The sequence below is a fragment of the Heteronotia binoei genome, chromosome 9 (assembly GCF_032191835.1).
Source record: "Heteronotia binoei isolate CCM8104 ecotype False Entrance Well chromosome 9, APGP_CSIRO_Hbin_v1, whole genome shotgun sequence".
Lineage (NCBI taxonomy): Eukaryota > Metazoa > Chordata > Lepidosauria > Squamata > Gekkonidae > Heteronotia > Heteronotia binoei.
In genome coordinates this window covers 46,502,017-46,524,697 of record NC_083231.1, presented here as the reverse complement: position 1 = coordinate 46,524,697, position 22,681 = coordinate 46,502,017, and the positions used below count along the sequence as shown (strand labels likewise).

Here is a 22,681-nt window from a genome sequence, read left to right as displayed (position 1 = left end):
ATTTTTTCATAAATAAAAATTAATGTTTTTGAAAGAGAGAGAAAGAGATTTAAAACTTTAGTTTATATATCTCTCTGCTGCCATGTGAGGAGTGACCAACAGAAATGCTTCTGTTTCTACAGCCATACAGCTGTCTTTTCTTTGTACCACTGACTCAAAATGGAGGGGAAGGGAATGCGCTTCTTCTGATAGGTTACATCCCCTACTTCCTGAATGGTTGTCCAACAGCCTCTCATTATATCCCAATTAATTGTCCCCAGGATAAAATTAAATAAGATGATATGGCATGAATCAGCAACTTGGAGGCCTTGGCGCCACATCCAGCATCCTAAAGAGTACCAGTTATCTTTTGCCAGTAGGCAACCCAGAAGTAAAAGAAATGCAGAGAACAATTGGTAGATGGAACATTGACACTCCACTCTTTTCTACCAAGCTGCAGTCTTCCATAGCAATCCTACTTTCTAACAACAGTGTATGCTGATCTGTCTCCCACCACAAGGAGACGGCAATCAATGAAACATTACTATCAATATGACCAATTCAGATCATGTCAGACATAGGAGAAGTTTAGTCAAAAGCCATATGTGAGGTTCAGCAACTCATATATGAGAACAAGTTGTCGTTAATTTGAGTTACCAGTGGTGTGCCAGAAAGCAAAACCCTGTGCACACTAGCAACATGTTGGTTGGATGCACATAACTGCATTGCTATATTAAGGCAGGAATGGAAGCTATCAGTAGGCGAGATTATTTCTTTGGGTGTCATGGGCTACCATGGTCATGAGAACAAGCCCTATAGGAGGGAGGCAATAGGAACATTGTCTGACTTTTTTCCTTCTTTATGTAGGGCCCAGAAGAAAAGTACTTCTGTTTCTTTAACAATAGGATCTTCCGCTCCAAAGGCTGGGATCACTACAGCAGTAATCCAACCTATCTCGGTGCCTAATCAGCAAGTATGTAGATGTCACATTTTAACTTAGTTATGTTCTAGGTAACTCATTGTGACACAGACTTTTGTAAATAAATAACATCACCTGCAACTGTTCCAGCTTGAATTCCTTCTTAGATGCAATTGTTCCACAGCCTTCCCTAGAAAACAAAACCCTTTTTGTGGGATGGGTTTTTTTTTAAAATGCTGCCTTCACAACCTATCCAATCCAGGAACCTGCTGAGTTTATCTTAGTACCAAGGGGGATACTGTAACCAACTGTGCCATCTTGGCAGTTCCAGGCCACACCATACCACATTGCATTGCCAGAGATCTCAGGGGGGCTGTTTCATAGACTTTTGGGAGCTTTTTGCAGGGCCATTAACCAGTTCAGTTTGTGAACAAAGTTCCCAGTTTGATTCATGGTTCAGCCACGAATCAACACTAACCAAATTTTTCTGGTTTGTGTCCATCCCTAGTGTTTACGGTATTAAATAGCAGTAGTTGCATAATTAATTTTTTTGAATAAAATGTCCAATACATTAAATAAAATTTAGCAGCAAGGTCATATTCTGTACATTCCCTTATAAAATTAGATTTAGTTAGTACAGGCAGCTGAATATATTTAGAATGGGCTTTGTGTGTTTAAATTGTGCTTACCATTACATTTATATATATTTATTATATTTATATATTTATTATATATATTTAAATAAATTATGTGTTGTATCTCACAGATCGGTTCTGATAATGGTAATACCTTCTTCCAATTCAAGGCATCTTTTGCCTGATGAAGGAGACCCTCCTGAATCAGGTTCCTTGCACCAGAGAAAAGCGTTATTAGCGAATGGTGTTTGTGAGATTCAGACCTATATACGACCAAATTGACCAGCTTTGGTGCAGTTGGGTTATTTATCTATTTTAATCCTTTAAACCAGGGTTTCCCAAACTTTTCTTTCCCGTGGCCCAGTTATTTTTACACTTTTCCTTTGTGACCCACTAAAATTTGGGGGTGGAGCCAGGAGACTTTGGGGGTGGAGCCGGGAGACAGGAATTATGTCATTTCCTGTGGTGTCAAAGGCCAAGTGATGTCACACCTGGGGCACACTGAACCAAAACTCCATCTTTTCCTGTTATGTCACTTCCAGAATGTTCACCAGTGGAGCCAGGGCACTAGAAGCCCTCTCACTGTTGCTTCCCCCCCCCCTCCTAGCACCAAGAATACAGACAGAGCATCACTTGCAGGGAAAGAAAGAAAGAAGGGGGGGGCAAAGGAAAAAAAAGCCTTCCTCACCATCAGATGACCTCAGCCAGCAACAATTTTGCCCAGGGGTAGTTTGGTAAAAATAAATAGCTACTGGAATGCCCACTCCCCACCCCTCCCAGCTGAAAAAAACACACAGCCTTCTTTGCTGCTCAGGCCTCATGGGGAAATCTCCCCAAAAGAACATACTCCAAGGCACAGGAAAACTCATACCTTGAAGAACACTTCATGGGTCTAAAGTGCCAGTGGACGCCAGCTTTTCTCTCAAACACAGGGGGAGGGAAGGGAAGAAGGAAGGAGAGGTAGCCCAGCTCCTCTCTCCACAACACAGAGATGGGGGAAGGAAGGAAGCCAAACAGAGCTCAGATTTTGCAGCCTGTGTCAGTCTTCAAGGCTAGCTTTTTTCTGCACAGCAGAGAGACGGGAGAAGGAAGAAAGCCAAATGGAGCACAGACTTTGCAGCCTGTGTCAGTCTTCAAGGCTAGCTTTTACCTGCACAACAGAGAGACGGGGGAAGGAAGGAAGCCAAATGGAGCTCAACCTTTGCAGCCTGTGTCAGTCTTCAAGGCTAGCTTTTCTTTGCACAACAGAGAGATGAGAGAAGGAAGGAAGCAAAGCAGAGGTCATGCTTTGCTGGGGGTGGGGCAAGCTTTGACTTTTCTTGTGACCCGGTAGTGAGGCTTCCGTGGCCCGGTACCAGGTCCTGACCCTACAAATGGGAAACACTGCTTTAAACCCTGTAACTTGGCTCTCTACGAGGCTTTAAAATCAAGAATTAAAAATACAATAAACAGAAAAACTACAAAATAGGAAAATATTAGAGTTTTAGCCAAGTACTAGCTTTAAAAGAGGGTATGCTGGCATCATGTGTGTAAATAGGCTAGGCTGTTTTTGCATGCAGTATATTACTACTAATGGTACTCCTGTGCCCTGAAAATAGTTGCATCTTTTTCTCTCTTTTTTAGGTCCAAAGTCCTACTTCATACCTCTACAGATCAGATGGATCTAAACCCAGTCATGCTGTGCCTGTTTTTACGAAGGTAAGGTTTCCCTGCTGAGATTCTCATTTAATGAATACAGGATCTAATAGCAAAAGCATGTTTAGTGTATGGATTATAGAATCATAGAACAGAATCATAGAATCACAGGGTTGGATGTCTCATTTAGTCCAACCCCTTGCTCAGTCAGCCTTGATCATCCCTGACAAGTGTTTGTCCAGCCACTACTTAAAGACTGCCAGTGAAGGGGAGTCCACCACCTCCCCAGGTAGCTAATTCTACTGTTGAACAACTCTGACTGTAAAAAAGTTTTTCCTAATATCCAGCCAGTACCTTCCCACCCTAAATTTAAACCCATTATTGTGACTTCTGTCCTCTGCTGCCAACAGGAACAGCTGCCAACTTGCCCTCCTCTAAGTTACAACCCTTCAGACACTTAAAGAGAGCAATCATGTCCCTTCTCTACCTTCTCTTCTCTAGACTGAACATTCCCAAGACCCTCAACCTTTCTTCATAGGGCTTGGTCTCCAGGTCCATCTTTATCACTCTCTGTACCCACTCCATTCTGTCCACATCCTTTTTGAAGTGAGGTCTCCAGATCTGCACACAGTACTCCAAGTGTGGCCTGACCAATGCAGTGTATAGTGCAACTATGGCATCTTGCAGTTTGGATGTTATGCCTCTGTTGATATACCCCAAGATCATTGTTGCCTTTTTTGCTGCTTCATCACACTGGCTGCTTATATTTAACTTTTGGTCTACCTGTAGCCCAAGATCTTGTTCACACACATTGAAGTTCCAACCTAGGATCAGCATAGTGGTAGTACATAAACACCTAGTTTCTTTAAGTGAAACTAAGTCCTCAGGTCCAGATGAATTGCATCCAGGGGTTCTAAAAGAGCTTGCAGATGTAATTCTGAGCCTCTGGCTATTATTTTTGAGAATTCTTGGAGAACAGGAGAGGTGTCGGAGGATTGGAGGCAGGCGAATGTTGTCCCCATCTTCAAGAAGGGGGAAAAAGACAATCCGGGTAACTACTGACCTGTCAGCTTGACATCTATACCTCGAAAAGTTTTAGAACAAATCATCAAACAGTCAGTCCTGGAACATTTAGAAAGAATGGATGTGATTACTAAGCATTGTTTTCTCAAGAACAAGTCATGTCAGACAAATCTGATCTCTTTTTTTGACCAAGTGACCACCTTGCTGGATCAGGGGAATGCTCTAGACATCGTTTATCTTGATTTCAGTAAGGCTTTTGATAAGGTTCCACATACCATCCTTGTTGACAAGTTGGTAAAGTGTGGTTTGAATCCTGTTACCATTAGGTGGATCTGTAACTGGTTGACAGATCGCACCCAAAGAGTGCTTGTGAATGGTTCCTCATCCTCTTGGAGAAGAGTGCCCCAAGGATCTGTCCTGGGACCTGTTTTGTTCAACATCTTTATCAATGATTTGGATGAAGGAATATTAAATTAAATTTGCTTATTAAATTTGCAGATGATACTAAATTGGGAGGGGTTGCAAACACAGAGGAAGACAGCAACAGGATACAGGATGACCTTGACAGGCTGGAAAACTGGGCTAAAATGAATTTTAACAGGGATAAATGTAAAGTTCTGCATTTAGGTAGGAAAAATCCAATGCATGGTTATATGATGGGGGAGACTTGTCTTAGCAGTAGTATGTGCAAAAAAGGATCTAAGGGTCTTAGTGAATCATATGCTGAACATGAGTCAACAGTGTGATGCAGTGGCTAAAAAGGCAAATGCAATTTCGGGCTGTATCAACAGAAGTATAGTCCAGATCACGTGATGCGATGGTATCGCTTTACTCTGCTCTGGGAAGACCTCACCTGGAGTATTGTGTTCAGTTTTGGCCACTACATTTTAAGAAGCATATAGACAAGCTGGAACGGGTCCAGAGGAGGACAAAAAAGATGGTGAGGGGTCTGGAGACCAAGTCCTATGAGGAAAGGTTGAAGGAGCTGGCGATGTTTGGCCTGGAGAGGAGGCGGCTGAGAGGTGATATGATCACCATCTTCAAGTACTTGAAGGGCTGTCATATAGAGGATGGTGTGGAATTGTTTTCTGTGGCCCCAGAAGGTAGGACCAGAACCAATGGGTTGAAATTAAATCAAAAGAGTTTCCGGCTCAACATTAGGAAGAACTTCCTGACTGTTAGAGCGATTCCTCAGTGGAACAGGCTTCCTCGGGAGGTGGTGGGCTCTCCTTCCTTAGAGGTTTTTAAACAGAGGCTAGATGGCCATCTGACAGCGATGAAGATTATGTCAATTTAGGGGGAGGTGTTTGTGAGTTTCCTGCATTGTGCAGGGGGTTGGACTAGATGACCCCAGAGGTCCCTTCCAACTCTATGATTCTATGATTCTATGCTACGCAGAAGTGTATTCCGCATTCATTATGCATATTCCACATTTTTGTTTCTTAATGTAGAACTCAGAATTTGTCCTTGTTAAATTGCATCTTGTTCACATCTGCCCACTTTTGCAATGTGTTTAGATCTCATTGAATTCTATCTTCTGGTGTGTTCACTGCTACTCCCACTGCAAATTTAATGAGCAGCCCCTTCATACTCTCATCCAGATTATCTGCAAATTTAATGAGTAGCCCTTTCATACTCTCATCCAGATCGTATTTAAAAATATTGAAAAGTACTGGTCCAGAAACAAGCGCTGTGGCACCCCACTGGACACCTCCCTCCATTCAGTTAAAATGCCACTGATAACTACTCTTTTAGTGCAGTTATTCAAGCAGTTCCCTATCCACCTAATTATCATAGAGTCCAATCCACATTCTTCTAGTTTACCCACCAGAAAATCATGGGGAACCCTGTCAAAAGCTTTACTGAAATCCAGGTAAACAACATCAACAGCATTCCTCAATCCAGTAAGCTGGTCACCTTATCAAAGAAGGAAATGAGGCTGGTCTGGGAGGACCTGTTGAGAAGAAATCTGTGCTGAGTTCCCCAGGTCACCAAGTTGTCCTTTAGGTGCTCACAGACTGATCCCTTTAAAATCTGCTCCAATATCTTCCTGGGACAGATGTCAGACTAACTGGCCTGTAGTTTCCTGGGTCAACCCTCCTCCCTTTTTGAAAAAATGGGATAACATCTGCCCTCCTCCAGTCATGTGGCTTTCTCCCACCCTCCAAGAGGTCTGGAAGATGGTGGATAAAGGCTCTGCAAGCTCTCTAGAGTTCTTGGTGCACTCTTGGGTGCATACCATTTGGCCCGGGAGATTTGTACTCATTCAGTGCAGCCAGATGCTTTTCAACTACCTCTCTGTCCAAGTCAACCAGCAGTCTGGATGTCATGCCTTGCCTTTCTCTAGATGAGCTTGTTCTCTTCTTCAGGGGAAAAAACTGAGACAAAATAGGCGTTAAGTCTTTCTGTTTTCTCTCTGTCCTTTGTCAGAGTTTCTCCATTTTCACCCAACAGTGGGCTCATCACCTCTTTTATCTTGCATTTGCTCCTCACATATCTGAAGATTTTCTTGTTGTAGCAAGGCTCCCTGTCCAGTATTAGCTAACTGCGAGCTTTGGCCTCTCTGGCTGACCTACAGTCCTAGCAACCTACAGATAGTCTTCTTTAGAGGTATATGCTTGCCTCCATTTCTTGAACATTTCCTTTTTCTCCCTTAGCACATCATGGAGTTCTCTGTTCATCCACATTAGGTTATTGGATTCCCTACTATGTTTCTTTCTTGTTGAAATAGCAATGGTTTAAGCTTGCAAGATTCCTTTAACTATTTAGAAAAGCCCACTCTTCACTTGTTCCTTTCCCAGCAGTCTTGCCCATGGAATAATAATAATATCCCATGGATATTATTGCCCAAGGATATTATTGCCCATGGATATTATTGCCCATGGAATAATAATAATATCATGCCTTTAAGTTTATTAAAGTCTGCCCTATTGCCCTAGGGTGTCTGCGAACTTTCTTGGTTCCCCACAGCAAATGGAATTCTAGCAGGACATGGTCACTTCCCCCTAAGGTACTGACCACCTTCACCCCATCTTGCCTGTTGGTCAGTATTAAGTTGAGTATGGCTGAGCCCCTCATAGCCACCATTTGATGAAGGACATTGCTGGCCAGACAGGTCATGAACATGTGTGCTGTGGACACTTTGTAGTTTTTGTCTCCCAGCACACATCAGGGAGGTTGAAGTCACCCACAAGTACCAGGTCATGTTGCTTTGGATACTCTGTCAAGCTGTTCAAAGGTCACATTAAAAATTAATGCTGTTCCTTTTTTATATCTACATTTTAAGAAATGTACCTTTTCTGCACTGATTATTTTCTGTTTCTTGTACTATAAGAAACAGAGTTTGTGCTTTATTGAATTTTTACTAATTAATATTCTGTTCATAGTTATATAGTCCTCATCATATGGGCAACAGTGAAGACATATCCTTCTGGTTGTTTTAAATGCACTTGGAAGGCCTCCTGAACAAATCTCAGTGAAATGAAGATTCTGTTCATGTTCATGTTATCATGTTTAAATACCTCCCCTTTGATAAGTTTTTGTGGCAAGTTTTTTGGTAACCCCTTTTCAGATATTTTCTCAGTGTGGTTCTGGCATTATTGATACCATCTCACACATAATGGCAGACTGCCCCTTGCTAGAAAAAGAGAGGGAGTGGTGGAGCCAGAGATGGGTTTTAATGCATGATAACATCTCATCAGATTCATTTTCCCAAACCTGACTTTTGGATGTAAACTATGATTCTAAAACAGCTATTGCAATGTTTTGGACAGCTTCTACTTCCTCTTCTAGGCATAAAGGCTTAAAGTTCAATTAAAATTCTTTAGAAGAGTCAGCCATTATCATATGGGTTTGGGTTGTTCAAGATCTTGTGTCCATAAACAAAAAAGGAGAAAGAAAGAAAGAAAGAGAGAGAGCTCTGCTTTCATTCACTTTGATGAATTTTCAGGGTCTCATGTTAGTTTTCATTGTGCAGGCAACATGATCACCCCATCTTGACTGCATCCCTATAGCAGCATATGACCAGTCAGCAGGAAACCATGAATTAAAAGTATCCTATAGATTAGAAATAGAATATTTATGCAGATAGCAGAGTTCTAGTTTACATTTCCCCTTCATTGCCATTAAATAAAGCGAGTGAAAAACAGAATAACACTTAATAGAACGCTTACATCAGATTTTGCAGTCCAAATAACACCCATATATTGAATTTTCAGGAATTACAAAATGTGACAGCAACTGAAGGACAAGTAGTTGTGTTTGAGTGCAGAGTGAGGGGACCACCTCCCTTGCAAGTCAGTTGGTTTCGACAAGGTACTGAAATCCAGGATTCCCCAGACTTCAGAGTTCTTCAAAAAAGTAAGCAGCTGAATACTTCTCTTTTAAATAGCCATGTAACATGAAAAGCATAGGAATATATCCTTCAATATTGTTTCATCATACATGGCTGTTTCATGTTTATTCTTGACTTTACATGCCTGTAATTTTAGTATCAAAAGCTGCATTCAGATGTCAGAATAAACCACAGATACTGCAATAGTCAGTCAAGTATATTGTATGTGGTCATTGGCTGTTAGAAGTTAAAACATACTAAAAAGTTAGGAAAAGGTAGTGTAATAAACTCTGCTTTGACTACCAGATGTAAGTGACCAGTCCTGGGCTGCTTCTACATTTAGATTCCTTCCCTGCCCCTGCCATAGGACAGTGGGAGGCCCTCAAAATATTTTGGAATATCTAGATGATGTAATGAGTCATCTGGCTTCCTTCAATTTTGAGCCAGATCAAAAATAAACCCCCTTTAATCCAGCTCAGAGGGAAAACTGCAGGGTGGCTGCAGGCCCATTGGGATGCTTCACCCAGAATCACTATGGGGACTGGCCAAGCTTAGCTTCACCTTCATAACAGAAGAGCTAAGTTCTGCATCTCCCCCCCCCACACACACACACATCTTCAGCTATTTAAAGGACTTTTTTCCTTTACCAGCTGAGCTGCAATGTAGCAAAACAGTGCAACTCAAGGGGAAAAGGTGTGTTGAAATCCTGTAACATTGGTGTGAATGCAATGGAGAAAAGGGGCGGGAGAGGCAGGTGAGGGTTGATGCCCGTGTATCTAAACATTGTGCTAACCCTGCTTGCTGCTGCCAAGAGTGTGTGTGGGGGGGGGTCACATTTTTGCACCAGGGGTGAAATTCTAGCAGGAGCTCCTTTGCATATTAGCCCACACACCCCTGATGTAGCCAATCCTCCAAGAGCTTACAAAAAAGAGCCTTGCAAAGGAGCTCCTGCTAGAATTCCACCTCTGTGGAAGGCTATCCTGGTTCATCCATAAATGTTTCCTGTCTCTTTTCCACATCCCAAAAGGGATGTTTCCTGTCTCATCTCGATATCCTTCTTGTCCTGTCACCTCTATGACCAGCTGGCTGTAAGGGGTGGTGGTGGTAGTTCTCAACCAAGCGTTATTTGCAAATTCAGACTTCCCAACCTATCACAATTAGTACAAACCAGGGTTTCCAGCTCTCAGCTGGCAATCCCAGGACACTGGCAGGGCTGAGACTTATCTTAATGTCAGTCTTCTGATGCTGCAATGTCACTTCCAGCTGTGTAGCTGGAAGTAATGCAACACATCATGAGATGCTCTAAGATTCACTGAATATTCTGTGGCAAAACCCTCAGAGTTTTAGATGAATTCCAGAGCATCCAACAATGTGGTGATATCACTTCTGATTATGTAGCCAGAAGTGACATTGCTGCATTAGAAGGTAGTCAGTTGTCCCCCTCCCCTCGGCTGACTGCTGTGGGGGACAGGGGAGCATTGGTGGGCAAATGGCAACCTTTATAGAAACTGTGGCTAATAAACTAGTAATAAAAACTTTCTGGAATCCTGGTTTAGGGGCCAACCAGTAAGCTCTTGTTTCCTGGATCATCTGCATGCAGAGATTTCAACTAACTGGAGTTTGCTCAATCCCTGGCATATTGGGTCATCTGAGCACAGCCTAATACTGCTACATTACAACACGTTCTTAAAGGTTTTGAGAGTAACTGATTTCTGACACATTTTGTTCTTTCCCCTTTTCTACTCCCTCCCCGTGCTCTCTATTTGGATGATGTGATAAGCAGAGCCTCGATCCGCAGCTGAACTTGGTAAGCATCATGTGAAAGAACAATCTTTTTGTTCACTCACCCTTTGTGTTTGTACTGAAGCTAAACAGTGTAATGTTTCTGCAAAGGACTGGAAATATGAAACCCCTCCAAGGCAGTCTATTCTTTATTACAGACTTCAGATCCTGCTATCCTGCACTTTACATCAGTCCCTTTATTAGTGGAACAGCAAATTCCATCCAGGCCAGTGTGGGGAGGCCCCCACCCCCCCCGGAGTAAACCTTTTAAGCCCTCATTCTCAGAAATGGAGCAGCTTGCAATCTAATGAGTACAGACCATATCCACAATTTTCCATCACTGAAACTCTACTGGCATGTTTTGATAGGACCAGACCACTAAATGCTAAATTTCCTCTTCTCAAATATGTATTATGTTAAATATAAGCAGAACCATCTTAAACAAAATAAACAACTATTCCCAATTCAGTGCTATATTCATAGGGCAAAGCATTCAGAATTAAGTGGGGAGGGGGCTAATTCTGCTTTTGTTTTCTTATTCCTCTTAAGACCATCCCACAATTGTTTGATTTAGTTGTCTAGATATTCTCTTGTAGGAATGTGAAGATAGGTTCCCTCTTCTTAGGCCACTTCCGTGCTTCCTGTTTGGTGGGCAGCCTAGGGACAAAGATCTACTCATATACTTCCTGCTGCCTTTCTACTTGTACAAGTCAGACGGTTCCTTATCTGTGGTTTCCAGCAATTCAACAACATAGCAGTGGTGATAATGACTAGTAAATGCTTGAATGCCCCCATAGTTCATAGCAATTGTCCATCTTCTCCACCATCTACTCCTGGACAATTTCCTTAACAGTTTGGTAGTACAGGCCCTAATATTGTGATGGTTCAATATCACACCAGCATGCTGGAAATACTATTCCTATTCCACTCTCCTCCAGATCAAGAGTCAGATTCCCAACCAGCACGGCTTTTTTAGTAGAAAAAGCCCAACAGGAACTCATTTGCATATTAGGCTACACCCCCGATGTCATCATTGTTTCACATAGGGCTTTTTTGTAGAAAAGGCCCAGCAGGAATTCATTTGCATATTAGGTCATACCTCCAGATGCCAAGCCATCCAGAACTGCGTCCCTGTGTGTTCCTGCTCAAAAAAAGCCCTGCCAACCAATATTGTCAAACTGCTCTGTATATTTGGTGGTTAAGATGGTGGAGTCAGGTAAAAGATCTGATTGTTTGACTGGTTTAAGGGCATAGAATGGATAGCAAAGTTTCAGAACCCCGCAGCTGATCAGTAAATCAGAGCTTGAGGAGAGAAGTAGTACAGTGAAGTGGTATACTCTCTCATTTTTCTCCAGATGAGCTCAGCAGGCTGGAAGACAAAACTGAAGAAAAGAGATGTTTGTATTTAGGCCCAGAAGAGCTATGTGTGTAGTCTGCAGAGATTGTGACAGCAGATGTGATGTAACTCCAGCAATTCTAAGCAGAAAGCTCAGTCACTGTGATGCAACTGTATTGTTTGCTACTCAATGCAAATATGAAAGAGGAGGACAGAGATACCAACAGTTTCAGGGTATGAAGTGGGTAAACTGGCTCAGCTCCCAGAGCCTGCCCTTTGAATAAGGGTGTTGGAGAGTTTTATGAAGCCATTAAAATGCGGAAGCTTGGTAGATTGTTACACTTCAAATAATTTGATTATCTGTCTATGTGCCTTTCTAGAACATCATCTTCCCAGGGTACATTTTTAATGTTATTGGTGTAATAAATAGAACAAGGAAGCAAAGAAGAGTGCTTTTATCTCTTTGTCTGCTAATCTTTGACAGTTAGCAAAAATATTCTCAGATGGCCATTCACTAAATGCTAACAGGTCAGACATGGTTGACTCAGGAAAAGAATAAAATAGCTGCTGTTTCTGGATTCAGGCACCTGAACATTTATGAAACAGGTTTTTCTTGTCACTGCTAAGTTGTATCTGCCTAATGTGTTTTACACTCATTTTTCTGTCTAGACGGAAATCAGCCTGCATCACTAATCTCTTCAGACTGTTTTGACAATTAATAGCCAGTCGAATTACTTAAGGCCAACATCACAGTTTGTCAAATTACCTGCTCAGTACTACGTTATTTTGACATTTTGACTTTATGCCGATTGACTCCTTCAAAGAGCAGCCTGTTTAGGAAGGAGGAAAGAAACCAGTAGAATCATTTGCCAGCTGTTGATGCTTTGGCCATTACTCAGCTGTCTGGAAGCAGCCACAAAGTATATTGAATTTCTTTAAAACAATGTTCTTCTGGTATGTAAAAATACTAAAGCCAGGATTTGGGGGGGGGGGGGGGCTTGATTCATGTTGTTCACATTGGAAAGACACAGACACCCCTTATAAATGTTATCAGTCTTACAGTGCAATCCTAAACAAAATTGAACCCTGGATATAGGAGAGCATAACTCTCCTTGGGATTTCACTGTTAAAGGGACATTGTAAACCATGTTTAGTTTAATCCTTCAGCTGTACAAAAGAGCCTGAAGCACAGAGAATTCTGCCTTGGATGCAAAAGCCTTTTCTCTATAATGCCAGTAATCTGAGGCCTTTTCCTCACTTGAACTTGTGGCATGGGAATCACTGCAGTGCAGCTTCTTGTTTCAGCATGAAGGAAACTGTTGAGCACATGGGAGCAGTCCCGGCAACAGCTCCTCCCCACAACAGCACTCTCCTAGCATCTTGGAAAGCAGATATTAGTATGGGGAGAGGGAAAAAGAGACCATATGGGAGGGGAGAAGGCTCCTTCTACATGGTCTGGCATTCTAGTATGATTGTTCACATGATAGGAAGAGCTGTGCCAGAGGGACTCAGATGCTGCAGAGATAGCACAAGAAGGAGACTGCAGACGGAAGTGTAACCTTTGGATGACTGCGTGTGCAGAGAGTGGGCCTAGTTCCAGAACAGCATAAGCTAATGACAAAACATGGAAGTCTTATCACAGAACTCTGGGAAAGGGATTGTACCAATTTTGTGCGGTTTGTAAAGCAACAGGATCTAGGGGCCAGTGGTTAATCTGTTCCATTGCTTAACTGAACAGAACTATGAGGAAAGCAAAAAAAAATAATGATAATAAAATAACATTAGATTAGAAAAAAGAATCCTCTCTTGCTGTGTCATTCTGGTTTTGTTTTTCTTTTCTCTTTTTTGTCTTCTTCAGCAGTGCCAACATATTTACAGTATATTGTACTCTATAGGGTAGGGTATCCAGGTCTGTGATGGAAAATACCTGGAGACTTTGGGGGTGGATCCAGTAGAAGGGTAGGGTTTGGGGAGATGAGGTGCTTCGGCATGGTACAATGCCAGAGGGTGAGATCATATGAGAGATTTGACCTGACCTAGCCATGCCTCCCCTTCAGATTTAATGTGTGTGATCACATGCACACATCTGCTCCTCCCCCCTCCCAAATCCTGCCTGTACTTAACTCATTTTAGGATAGGCTGGGACCAGATTAAGTAACTACTGAGAACTTCCCAGTAGCAAATCTCTAAAATGCATGCAGGGCATGTTTCCTGGCTGTCTTAACGGCTGGGGCATGGGATGCACCCACCCCACACACGCAGGAGCAGACTGAATGCTCCTCTTGTATGTGTATGGCCCATGCCTCTTCCAGCAGCTGGGTGGCAGATATGTGATTGTGGTGGTGCACATCAAAGAGCACCAGCTTTTTCAAAGCCGGGATACTGCCATGCCAAATTGCCAGTGTGATCCCACCCATAGAGTCCACCCTTCAAAGCAGCAATCTCCAGAGCTGATCTCTGCCAGATGGAGATCAGTTGTAAAAGCAAGAGATCTCCAGGTCCCATCTGGAGACTAGCAACCCTACTACGAGGGATGGTTTCTTTGGGACCTTTTGTTCTCCATTACCAGTTATTTTTTGGCATCTTCATTTAGCTTCTCTAGATATTTTTGACCTCTCTTCTGCACACAGCCCACCCATAACCCTGGTTTTTTCCTTTAGGAAGGGGAACAATTCAACAGAGGGATGAAGCTAAAGAACAAATTATTTTTTGCCAAATAAGGAAACTGAAGTGCAAAAGATAGCTTGGCTGATCCAGCATTTAAGAAGGGAGGGAAAGCAGGGTAGGAAAAAGGATACAGAAGAAGTTTGGGAAGACCTACTGTAAATTTTGAAGCAGCAAATGTATTATTCCACAATAAACAGAAATGTTGCAGTTACTTTGTGTATATGTTAGCTGAAGCTGCCAGCATATAGATAATCCTTGCTGAGATTTTGGAGAAGCAGCTAATTCTTGTTTTCAGCATATCAATTTAACAATTCAACTTCATGATAAAATTCCTTATCCTTGCCTCTCTTCCTTTAAAACTACCATTAAGTCCTATTTTTGTTTTAGTAATAAATGTGTAATTACTTTGTTTCCAATACAATGAACCCATTTTGTATCCAGAATTTAGGGGCTTTTCCACATGGACTTTTGTTGTTGGTTCTGGCTCCATGCTGATTTGGTTTATCCCCCGATTTCCACATGCATTTTTGTGCCTTTCATATTTTGGGGTTTTGTTTTGTTTTTCCCACAGCTTTTTCTGGCTGGTTTGAGACTACTTTTACCTCTGTGGTTTTCTGGAAGCTGGTTTTGAGTTGGCTTTTTCCCAGTGCATATTGTTTTTATTAGTTTTCTTTGTCCTGCCAACTCCCACCCATCTCCAACTCACTTTTCAGTGATTGGATTATCAACATCATGAAATCATTCCCTCTCCCATGCATGCAACCCAAGAAATGATTACACACACAAAAAAAATTAACTGCCCTAAAATAGGGTTGCCAGGTATGTGTTGGAAAATGCATGGATATTTTGGAGGTGGATCCAGGAGAGGGCACGGTTTGGGCAAGGGAATGGCTTCAGCATGGTACAATGCCATAAAGTTCACTATTCAAAGCAGCCATTTTCTTCAGGGGACCTGATCTCTGTCAGCTGGAGATCAGTTGTAAAAGCAGGAGATCCCCAGGCCCCATCTGGAGGCCTGCATCCCTAACCCTAAAATATCAGGCTGTGGAAAAGGTCTAGGCTCTTTGATATATTTGAAGGTGTACAACCACCCTGAACCCAAGGTCTATTCCCATGCCTCGGATTCAGTGGGAGCTCACAGGAGCACAGCTCCTGAACCTATCTGAGAGTTCCACCTCCTTCTTCCCACCTTGTCCATTGAATAGTAGGTGCAGCTGCATAATAATCCCTGGATGAGCTCCACCACCTACAAAACGACCCCTGTCTATTCCTATGACTGACTCAGCAGGTGGTAGCCATTGTTTTCACCTGGAGCAGACCATGTGGAGTCAAGTATATGACAATGGCTACTGCGCACTGAATTCAGAATGTATTGGGTTTTGCTATGTTGCTGTAATGTTTTAAAAAATCACAGAAGAGAGCAACCAAAATGATTAAAGGGCTAGGCATCTTTCCTATGAGGAAAGGCAAAAGACTCCAGGATGGAACTGAAACCTCAGTTTCCTGACTCATTACCAGTACTGGTATTAGGCTTCCCAATCCCCAGGTCCCAGCGGGGGATCCCCTGGTTTTACAGGCTTCCCCCCTCCCCCAGCTAGTTGGCTGGCGGGGGAAGCTCCACCCCCACAGCCATTATGCACCTCCAGGAACGACTCCCATAGAGAATGATGGGGAATTGATCCACAGGTGTCAGGGGCTCTGGGGGGGCTGTTTTTTGAGGTAGAGGTGCCAAATTTTCCGTATAGCATCTAGTGCCTCTCCCTAAAATACCTCCCAAGTTTCAAAAGTATTGGACCAGGGGGTCCTATTCTATGAGCCCCAAAAGAAGGTGCCCCTATCCTTCATTATTTTCTATGGAAGGAAGGCATTCTAAAAGGTGTGCTGTCCCTTTAAATGTGATGGCCAGAACTCCCTTGGAGTTCAATTATGCTTGTCACACCCTTGCTCCTGGCTCCGCCCTGATATCTCCTGGCTCCACCCCCAAAGTCTCCTGGCTCCACCCCCAAAGTCCCCAGATATTTCTTGAATTGGACTTGGCAACCCTAACTGGTATCTCCATGCCTACTACCCCTCTGCATATATCACACCTAATCCAATCAAGCCTGCTATTGTCATTCACCTGCTTTTGTCATCTGAAATCACCTTAAGTCTATATCTGGTAGTTTTCAATTTTAAAAAGGCAGCTGGTGGTGAGGGGCCATGATAGAGGTGTATGAAATGAAGCATGAAGTGAAGAAAGTGAACATTCGAAAGCACCCAGTGAAGTTGTTGGGCAATAGATTTATTTCATTGTTGGGCAATAGATTTATTTTACTCAACGAGATCCATTGCCAATGGATGTAGTGATGGCCATGAACATTGATGGCTTGGGGAAGGGGGTTAGAGATTCATGGAGGGTAGGCCCACAAGCAGCTACTAGCCATAATCACTGAAGAGAACCTTCATCTACAGAGGCAGCAAACCTCTGGACACCAGTGCTCGGAGGCAATGAGGGCCTTGGTCTCTGTGCCTTGTAGACCCTTCAGTTTAACTAATTGGCAGCTATGTGAAACAGGTTGCTAGATTACATGAACCAGTGGTCTGATCTAGCAGGGCTGTTATTGTCTCAAGATCCAGTCCAGTTTGAGTAAGTGGTGGCAGCCTGCCAAAGACTGATAATCCATCAATCTGATGCAGCCATAGTTGACATAGTTCAATAGCTGGTGCAGGCATCTTTGCATGCAACAGAATTCCAAGGGCTCCAAGTTCAAGGGGTAAATCAATGGTGTCAAACTAATTTATTATGAGGGCCAAATCTGACTGTAACTTTGTTGGACTGAGCCATGTGTGCCATAAAATGTAACACAAACTACCAGATATAGATTTAAGGTGATTTCAGATGCCAAATGACAAAAGCAGGTGAATGACAATAGCAGGCTTGATTAGGTGTGATATATGCAGAGGGGTAGTAGGCATGGAGATACCAGTACTGGTAATGAGTCAGGAAACTGAGGTCTCAGTTCCATCCAGGATGAGGCAAAGAATAAATGGACATAAGTCTGTCATTAGAAACCTCAACATTCAGTTGCTGACCTAAGAGTAGCAGTGCTCTTACAAAGGAATTTCAAAGGGAGATTAGAAAGAGAGACTGCTGAATTGCAGTTGGTAATGAACCGAAAAACAATGCATCCTCCAGGACTGAATTGAGAGCTATTTTTCCTGTCTTATTACCAATGTGTGCTGTTATCATTTGGCATCTGAAATCACTCCACTCTTCAAGATATAAGGCTAATCCAAGTGTTCAAATTCCTAATCAGGGTCTTTTTGAAAGAAAATAAATCCAGATAGGAACAGAGAAATCCAATCTTTTTATTTTAAAAAAAAACCTTTATGGAATAAGCCAAAATAATTTCCTCAATGTATATTGTGCTTGCCAGAAGAATCCATCCACCCACCAACCCTTCCTTCCCTCCACCTGAAGAAGTGTGCTTGCACACAAATACTTGAAATAAAACATTATTAGTCTTAAACTTGTCATGGGACTCCAACTTTGTTTCCTCTCAAGCATGGAGAAGGAAGCAGAGGCACTGTGTGTGGCAGGGGAGAGTGGTTTGTCTTTGTATCTCCTGCAGGAAGCAGCTACAGAGATAGGGGTGTGTGATAGAGAGAGGGAAGGAGAGAGGAGGATGGGGGAGAAAGGCTTGACTTTGTATTTCTTCCACATGAAGCAGGAAGCAGCTACAGAGGTGTGTGGGGGGGGAAGGGAGGCAAGAGGCAGGAAGCAACCTTCTTCCTTGTCTGAAGAAGTGTGCATGCACACGAAAGCTTAAGTTCTGAATAAAACTTAGTTGGTCTTAAAGGTGCAATTGACTCCTGTTTTGTTCTACTACTTCAGACCAACATGGCTGCCTACTTGGATATAAAAAGCAAAGATTCACTGAGGGAGCTGGAGGAAAAGGAAGCTATAGTACAGTTGCAGCAGCAGCCCTGGAAAGGAAACAAGAGAAGGAAGTTGCGGGGGGGGGGGCAAATTTGAGACCTTTGTGGACCGGATCCATCCCATGTGCTGCATGTTTGACACCCTGAGGTAAATGGTCAAGAAGAAAAATATTTCTTCCCTCCCTTGCTCACCTTAAACAATTGGGATAATAGTTCTGAAGTTCAGGTGAATGAAAGACAATGAAGTATAAAGGATTGGAAAGGGCCAGCAGAAAAAATAATGTTCACATAAAGCAGCAAAATAGTTAAGATGGCCTTCAATGCAGTGGGAGGTCTACATGGGCTAGCTTACAACTAACAGCTGCCATGAAAAGATAGTTGAAATAGGATATTGGAAGTCAGTGAGCTTTGGAAGAAATATTTTAAAATCCCAATTAAGAAACAAAGACACAAACAGAAATGTAATTCAAGTTTCCTGCAAAAGCATTGATTGCAGTTAGGAAATATCAGAATTTTTCTCTGCAAAAGTTTCTGCCATTTAGTTCAGCTCATTTAATTCTGCTCATGAGACCTTTCTTGTACCTGAAGTGTCATCAGATTAAGTCAGTGAAATGTATCCTCTGAAGCTAGCAAAGTCATTTTTCAGGGGACCTGTGGCTTAGAACGTTACATCACAACTGAAATGAAGAATGTGCAAATGGCTATGATGTGTCCTTGTTTATACATCTAGTGGAAATGTCCATAGAAAGTTCTTGTGCATCTTCCTTCCAGAGCTGCATAAACTGTGTCCAAATTTGAATTCATGCATCTGATTAATGCACCAGATGTTACACTGGCAGTACAAAAACAGGATCTGCAGGGTCCTCTTCACAGTTTTCCCATGAGACAATCCCACATGGCTGTGCAAAGTTTGTGCATGAAGCAACCACATGGGCTTAGCAGGTTGCGTCTCTCCAACATAATAGGCACCCTCATTTCCAACAGTTGCTGATCAGGTTGTGAAAACCCACACAAGCTGCCCTGCCTATGTGGTGGAGTACCTGTGGGTCAGTGGTGGAGCATCTGCTTTGTATGTAGGAGGTCCCAGGTTCAACCATCAAAGAACTGGTAGTAGTTAATGTGAAAGTCTGAAACTCGTGTGGGCCATTGCTTGTCTGAGTAGAGAACATGACCTAGATATACCGATGGTTTAACTAAGAAGAATAAAGTTTCATGTATTCACATGCAACTTCACTGTAACTTCACGTATCTGTTTTTTTTTCTTGGTTCTTCGTATTTCCACTGAAATAGAATTGCCACCAAAATGGCAGTATTCTCGCTCAGTCCTCCTCTGTTTGGTATATCACCTATCTGTGACCTAACATGGCATGTATATTGTGGCATGTATACCACCTGCCTGTGACCTAACACGGCATTTGTTTCATTACCTCTGCCAACAGAAGCCAATAATATGAGTGTGTTGGGGAAATGCACAGCTTAAAGAACATACTGCAGATATGAAAGATGGGGTGGGGGTAGGCTTGAATACAGCGGGAAACCAGTTTTTTTTAAGCAACCCTGTTTTTCTGGCAACCTATAATTCTGCCCTTAATCTCAAATGAATGTCTCCTCAAAATCAAGCTATTACTAAAGTGTGGGTGGGTGAATGGTAAAATTCACCCATAATTACTCGGATTGCTTAATATGAAGTGTCAGCAAGTTTTTTAAAACTTCTATTGTGGAATTTTAAATACATGTAAAGGTTTTCACAAAAGTGACTTGATACCATCTATTGTTCTAGTTTGGTCTTTTCTGTGTCTCTGTGGAAACTGAGTTGTCTCAGGTTTCTCACAGAAGTCCTGTTTTTGTTTTTCTGCCTGGAACTTTTTTTCTTCTCTATAACCTAAATTTCTACTCTGTCACTGCTATTCATTGTGTTGTTTAATTATTATTAAATACATTTTATCCTATTGGCTTTTGAAGGAGCTCTGGTTGGCAAACATGGTACCTCCATGTTTATCCTCAAAAATCCTGTGTGGTAACAATTAATGACTGATCCAGGGTCACCCAAATAGTTTTGTAGCTCAGTGGGATTTGAACCAGATCTTCACAGTTTTAGTACTATACTACACTGGCTCTGGACCCTATACTTCTTTACTATAGGCACAGGACCAGGGCTGAATGTCGAACTCAAGTTTTTCCATATGTCAAAATCATAACATAATTAGTGGGTTTGAGTTACAGTAGCACTGACCATTTAATTATGTTAAACTAGCTCAATGAAATTGTTTGCTTCCTACAATTATTTTTTAATCAAAAGGGAAGGCAAAGCTGAAAGCTGAAAATAAAATCTGTGGTATTGTCATACTTCTGGTATGATGCATTTACATCCAAGCCTGTGCATGTTTACTTGTGAATGTCCTGTTAGGTCCAGTTGGTCTTCTTCACTTTGGCTGCTTCCACAGAGCAGTTTTGTTCTGGTCTGGCATTATCATCATCAGTCATTTCAGCATCCACATGACTTCATCCCTTGATTGTCCACAATTCAGGTTCTCCCCAGCTTTGCTCTGATCTTTTCCAGACCTGGTTCGATATGATCTTTTAGGAAAGATCACAGTTAAAGCATGCTTGCACACTGTGGGGACAGAAAGGCATGGATTTTTGCAGGTCCTGCCCATGTCAGGACTATGTTTCTTGACCCGCTGCAGCCATCATTCTTGAGGACTTCTTCTTTTTTTGAATATTCAGCTAATTGCTATAATATTAATGCGATAGTGAGTCAGCAACGAGAGATTTCTTTTAAACGCTCCCACCCAAAGCCCTCCAGTTGTGTGGAGGAAAATGGTAGCAGAAGTGGGTAGAGTCAAGCAAAGTGCAGTGAGAAATAACGTGGATATTCCATTGCTCCTGAAAATTTGCATTCACAGCCAGCGCATGGGAGTAGGTGGGGTAGGCAGCTGCCTAGGCAAGGTAGCAGTGTCCCCTCTCTCCCTTGATGAGCCAGGCCCGGGGCTTGCATACTGTGCTCCTCATGAGGAGCACGGCATGCAAGTGTTGGCTCTCCCTGCCCCCAATCAGGCTTCCTGCAATGCAAGAAGCCTGAGCGGGGTCGGGGCTTGCGTACCATGCTCCTCGCGAGGACCGTGGCATGCAAGGGTCTCTCCTCATCGCTGATCAGGCTTCCTGCAATGCAAGAAGCCTGAGCGGGGCTGGGGCTTGCGTACCGCACTCCTCACAAGGAGTGCGGCAAGCAAGGGTCAGCTCTCCCTGCCCCTGATCAGACTTCCTGGAATGCAAGAAGCCTGAGTGGGGTCAGGGCTTGTCCCCTGTCTTGCTTGATGATGTCACTTTTGGTGACTTCATTGTGCTGTGCGCACGCAAAGCACGTACACAATTTCATGTCCCAAAGGAGCTGGGGGGGGGTGCTGCACAGGGGTCTGTGTTTTGAGTGGCAGAACCCCTAGCGCCAACCCTGTTTGCATTAGTAATGGAACATCCACATAGCAGTTTTCTCTGTTTGCAGGAATAATGAGAGCTGAACAGACAGTTGTCACTAAATGGAAACAGCTCTAGATGCTGTCACAGTCTATTGTCGTTAAAGCAAAATGGGTAAATATAAAAATGCCCAAGGTTTGTTCCCAGGATAATCTATGTGATCAGGCAAAGTTTGAACCAGCCCCAATACAACACAATGTTCTCGTTAACTAAATGAGCTGACAGATTAATCCACAAGCTTTCTCTTTCTTTTTGTGATACTTAGGATTTAAGTTTTCCCAAACTAACAATGGTCTTCTGTTGTGACCTTCTTGGTCAGATTAGGGTGGTTACAGAACATAAAGAGGGTTTCAGTGGCTGCCACCCAACTGTGAAGCTCATTTCCCTTGGAGAATCACCAACATTTAAATCATCTTTTGAAAGTGTGAGACCCTTTTAAAAACCAAAAAAAGGGGGGGGGGTTGAGAACAAGCTGGCACAAGTTGGGATTCTGGATGCCTGCAATGCTTTTGTGTGGTTTAAATTTGATTTTACTGGATTCTTCTGATAACGTCTCTTTTACTTTATGATTTCATGCTGTGGACTTCTAGATGAGAGTGAGCTAGCATTTAAAATAAATAAATTACAGACTGTATATGTTTCTTGTAAAACATAACAATTAGCCATTTAATTAGTTGGTATCACTTAACTTGATTGCTGTTGAATAAAGGTTGCAATCTTGTGCCTGGTTATACAGACTTCAGTCTGAGAACCATACTGACTTGGGCTTTTCCAAGAATATGGGTAATCAGGGAAAGCAAGGCCTGGGGGAAGGCTGGAGCAAATGGTGCAGGAGGGGAGCTGCCCACAGGTCCAGTAAATAGGATTCTGGGGGTAGTCCAGCAGAAGCCATGGGGGGGGGGGAGAAGAGGAGGAGGAGATTGGATTTACACCCCACCCTTCACTCAGAGTCTCAGAGCACCTTACAACAACAGACACCC

General features: G+C 42.7%; 1 protein-coding gene across 1 annotated transcript in view; it reads left to right on the top strand.

Moving 5' to 3' along the window:
- PALLD (palladin, cytoskeletal associated protein) overlaps positions 1–22,681 on the top strand; it is a 301,808-nt gene that overhangs the window by 131,367 nt on the left and 147,760 nt on the right. The window contains exons 5-8 of the mRNA XM_060246546.1: positions 847–952; positions 3,157–3,231; positions 8,409–8,550; positions 10,308–10,331. Coding sequence (XP_060102529.1) covers positions 847–952; positions 3,157–3,231; positions 8,409–8,550; positions 10,308–10,331 — 347 coding nt within the window. The remainder of the gene's footprint in view (positions 1–846; positions 953–3,156; positions 3,232–8,408; positions 8,551–10,307; positions 10,332–22,681) is intronic.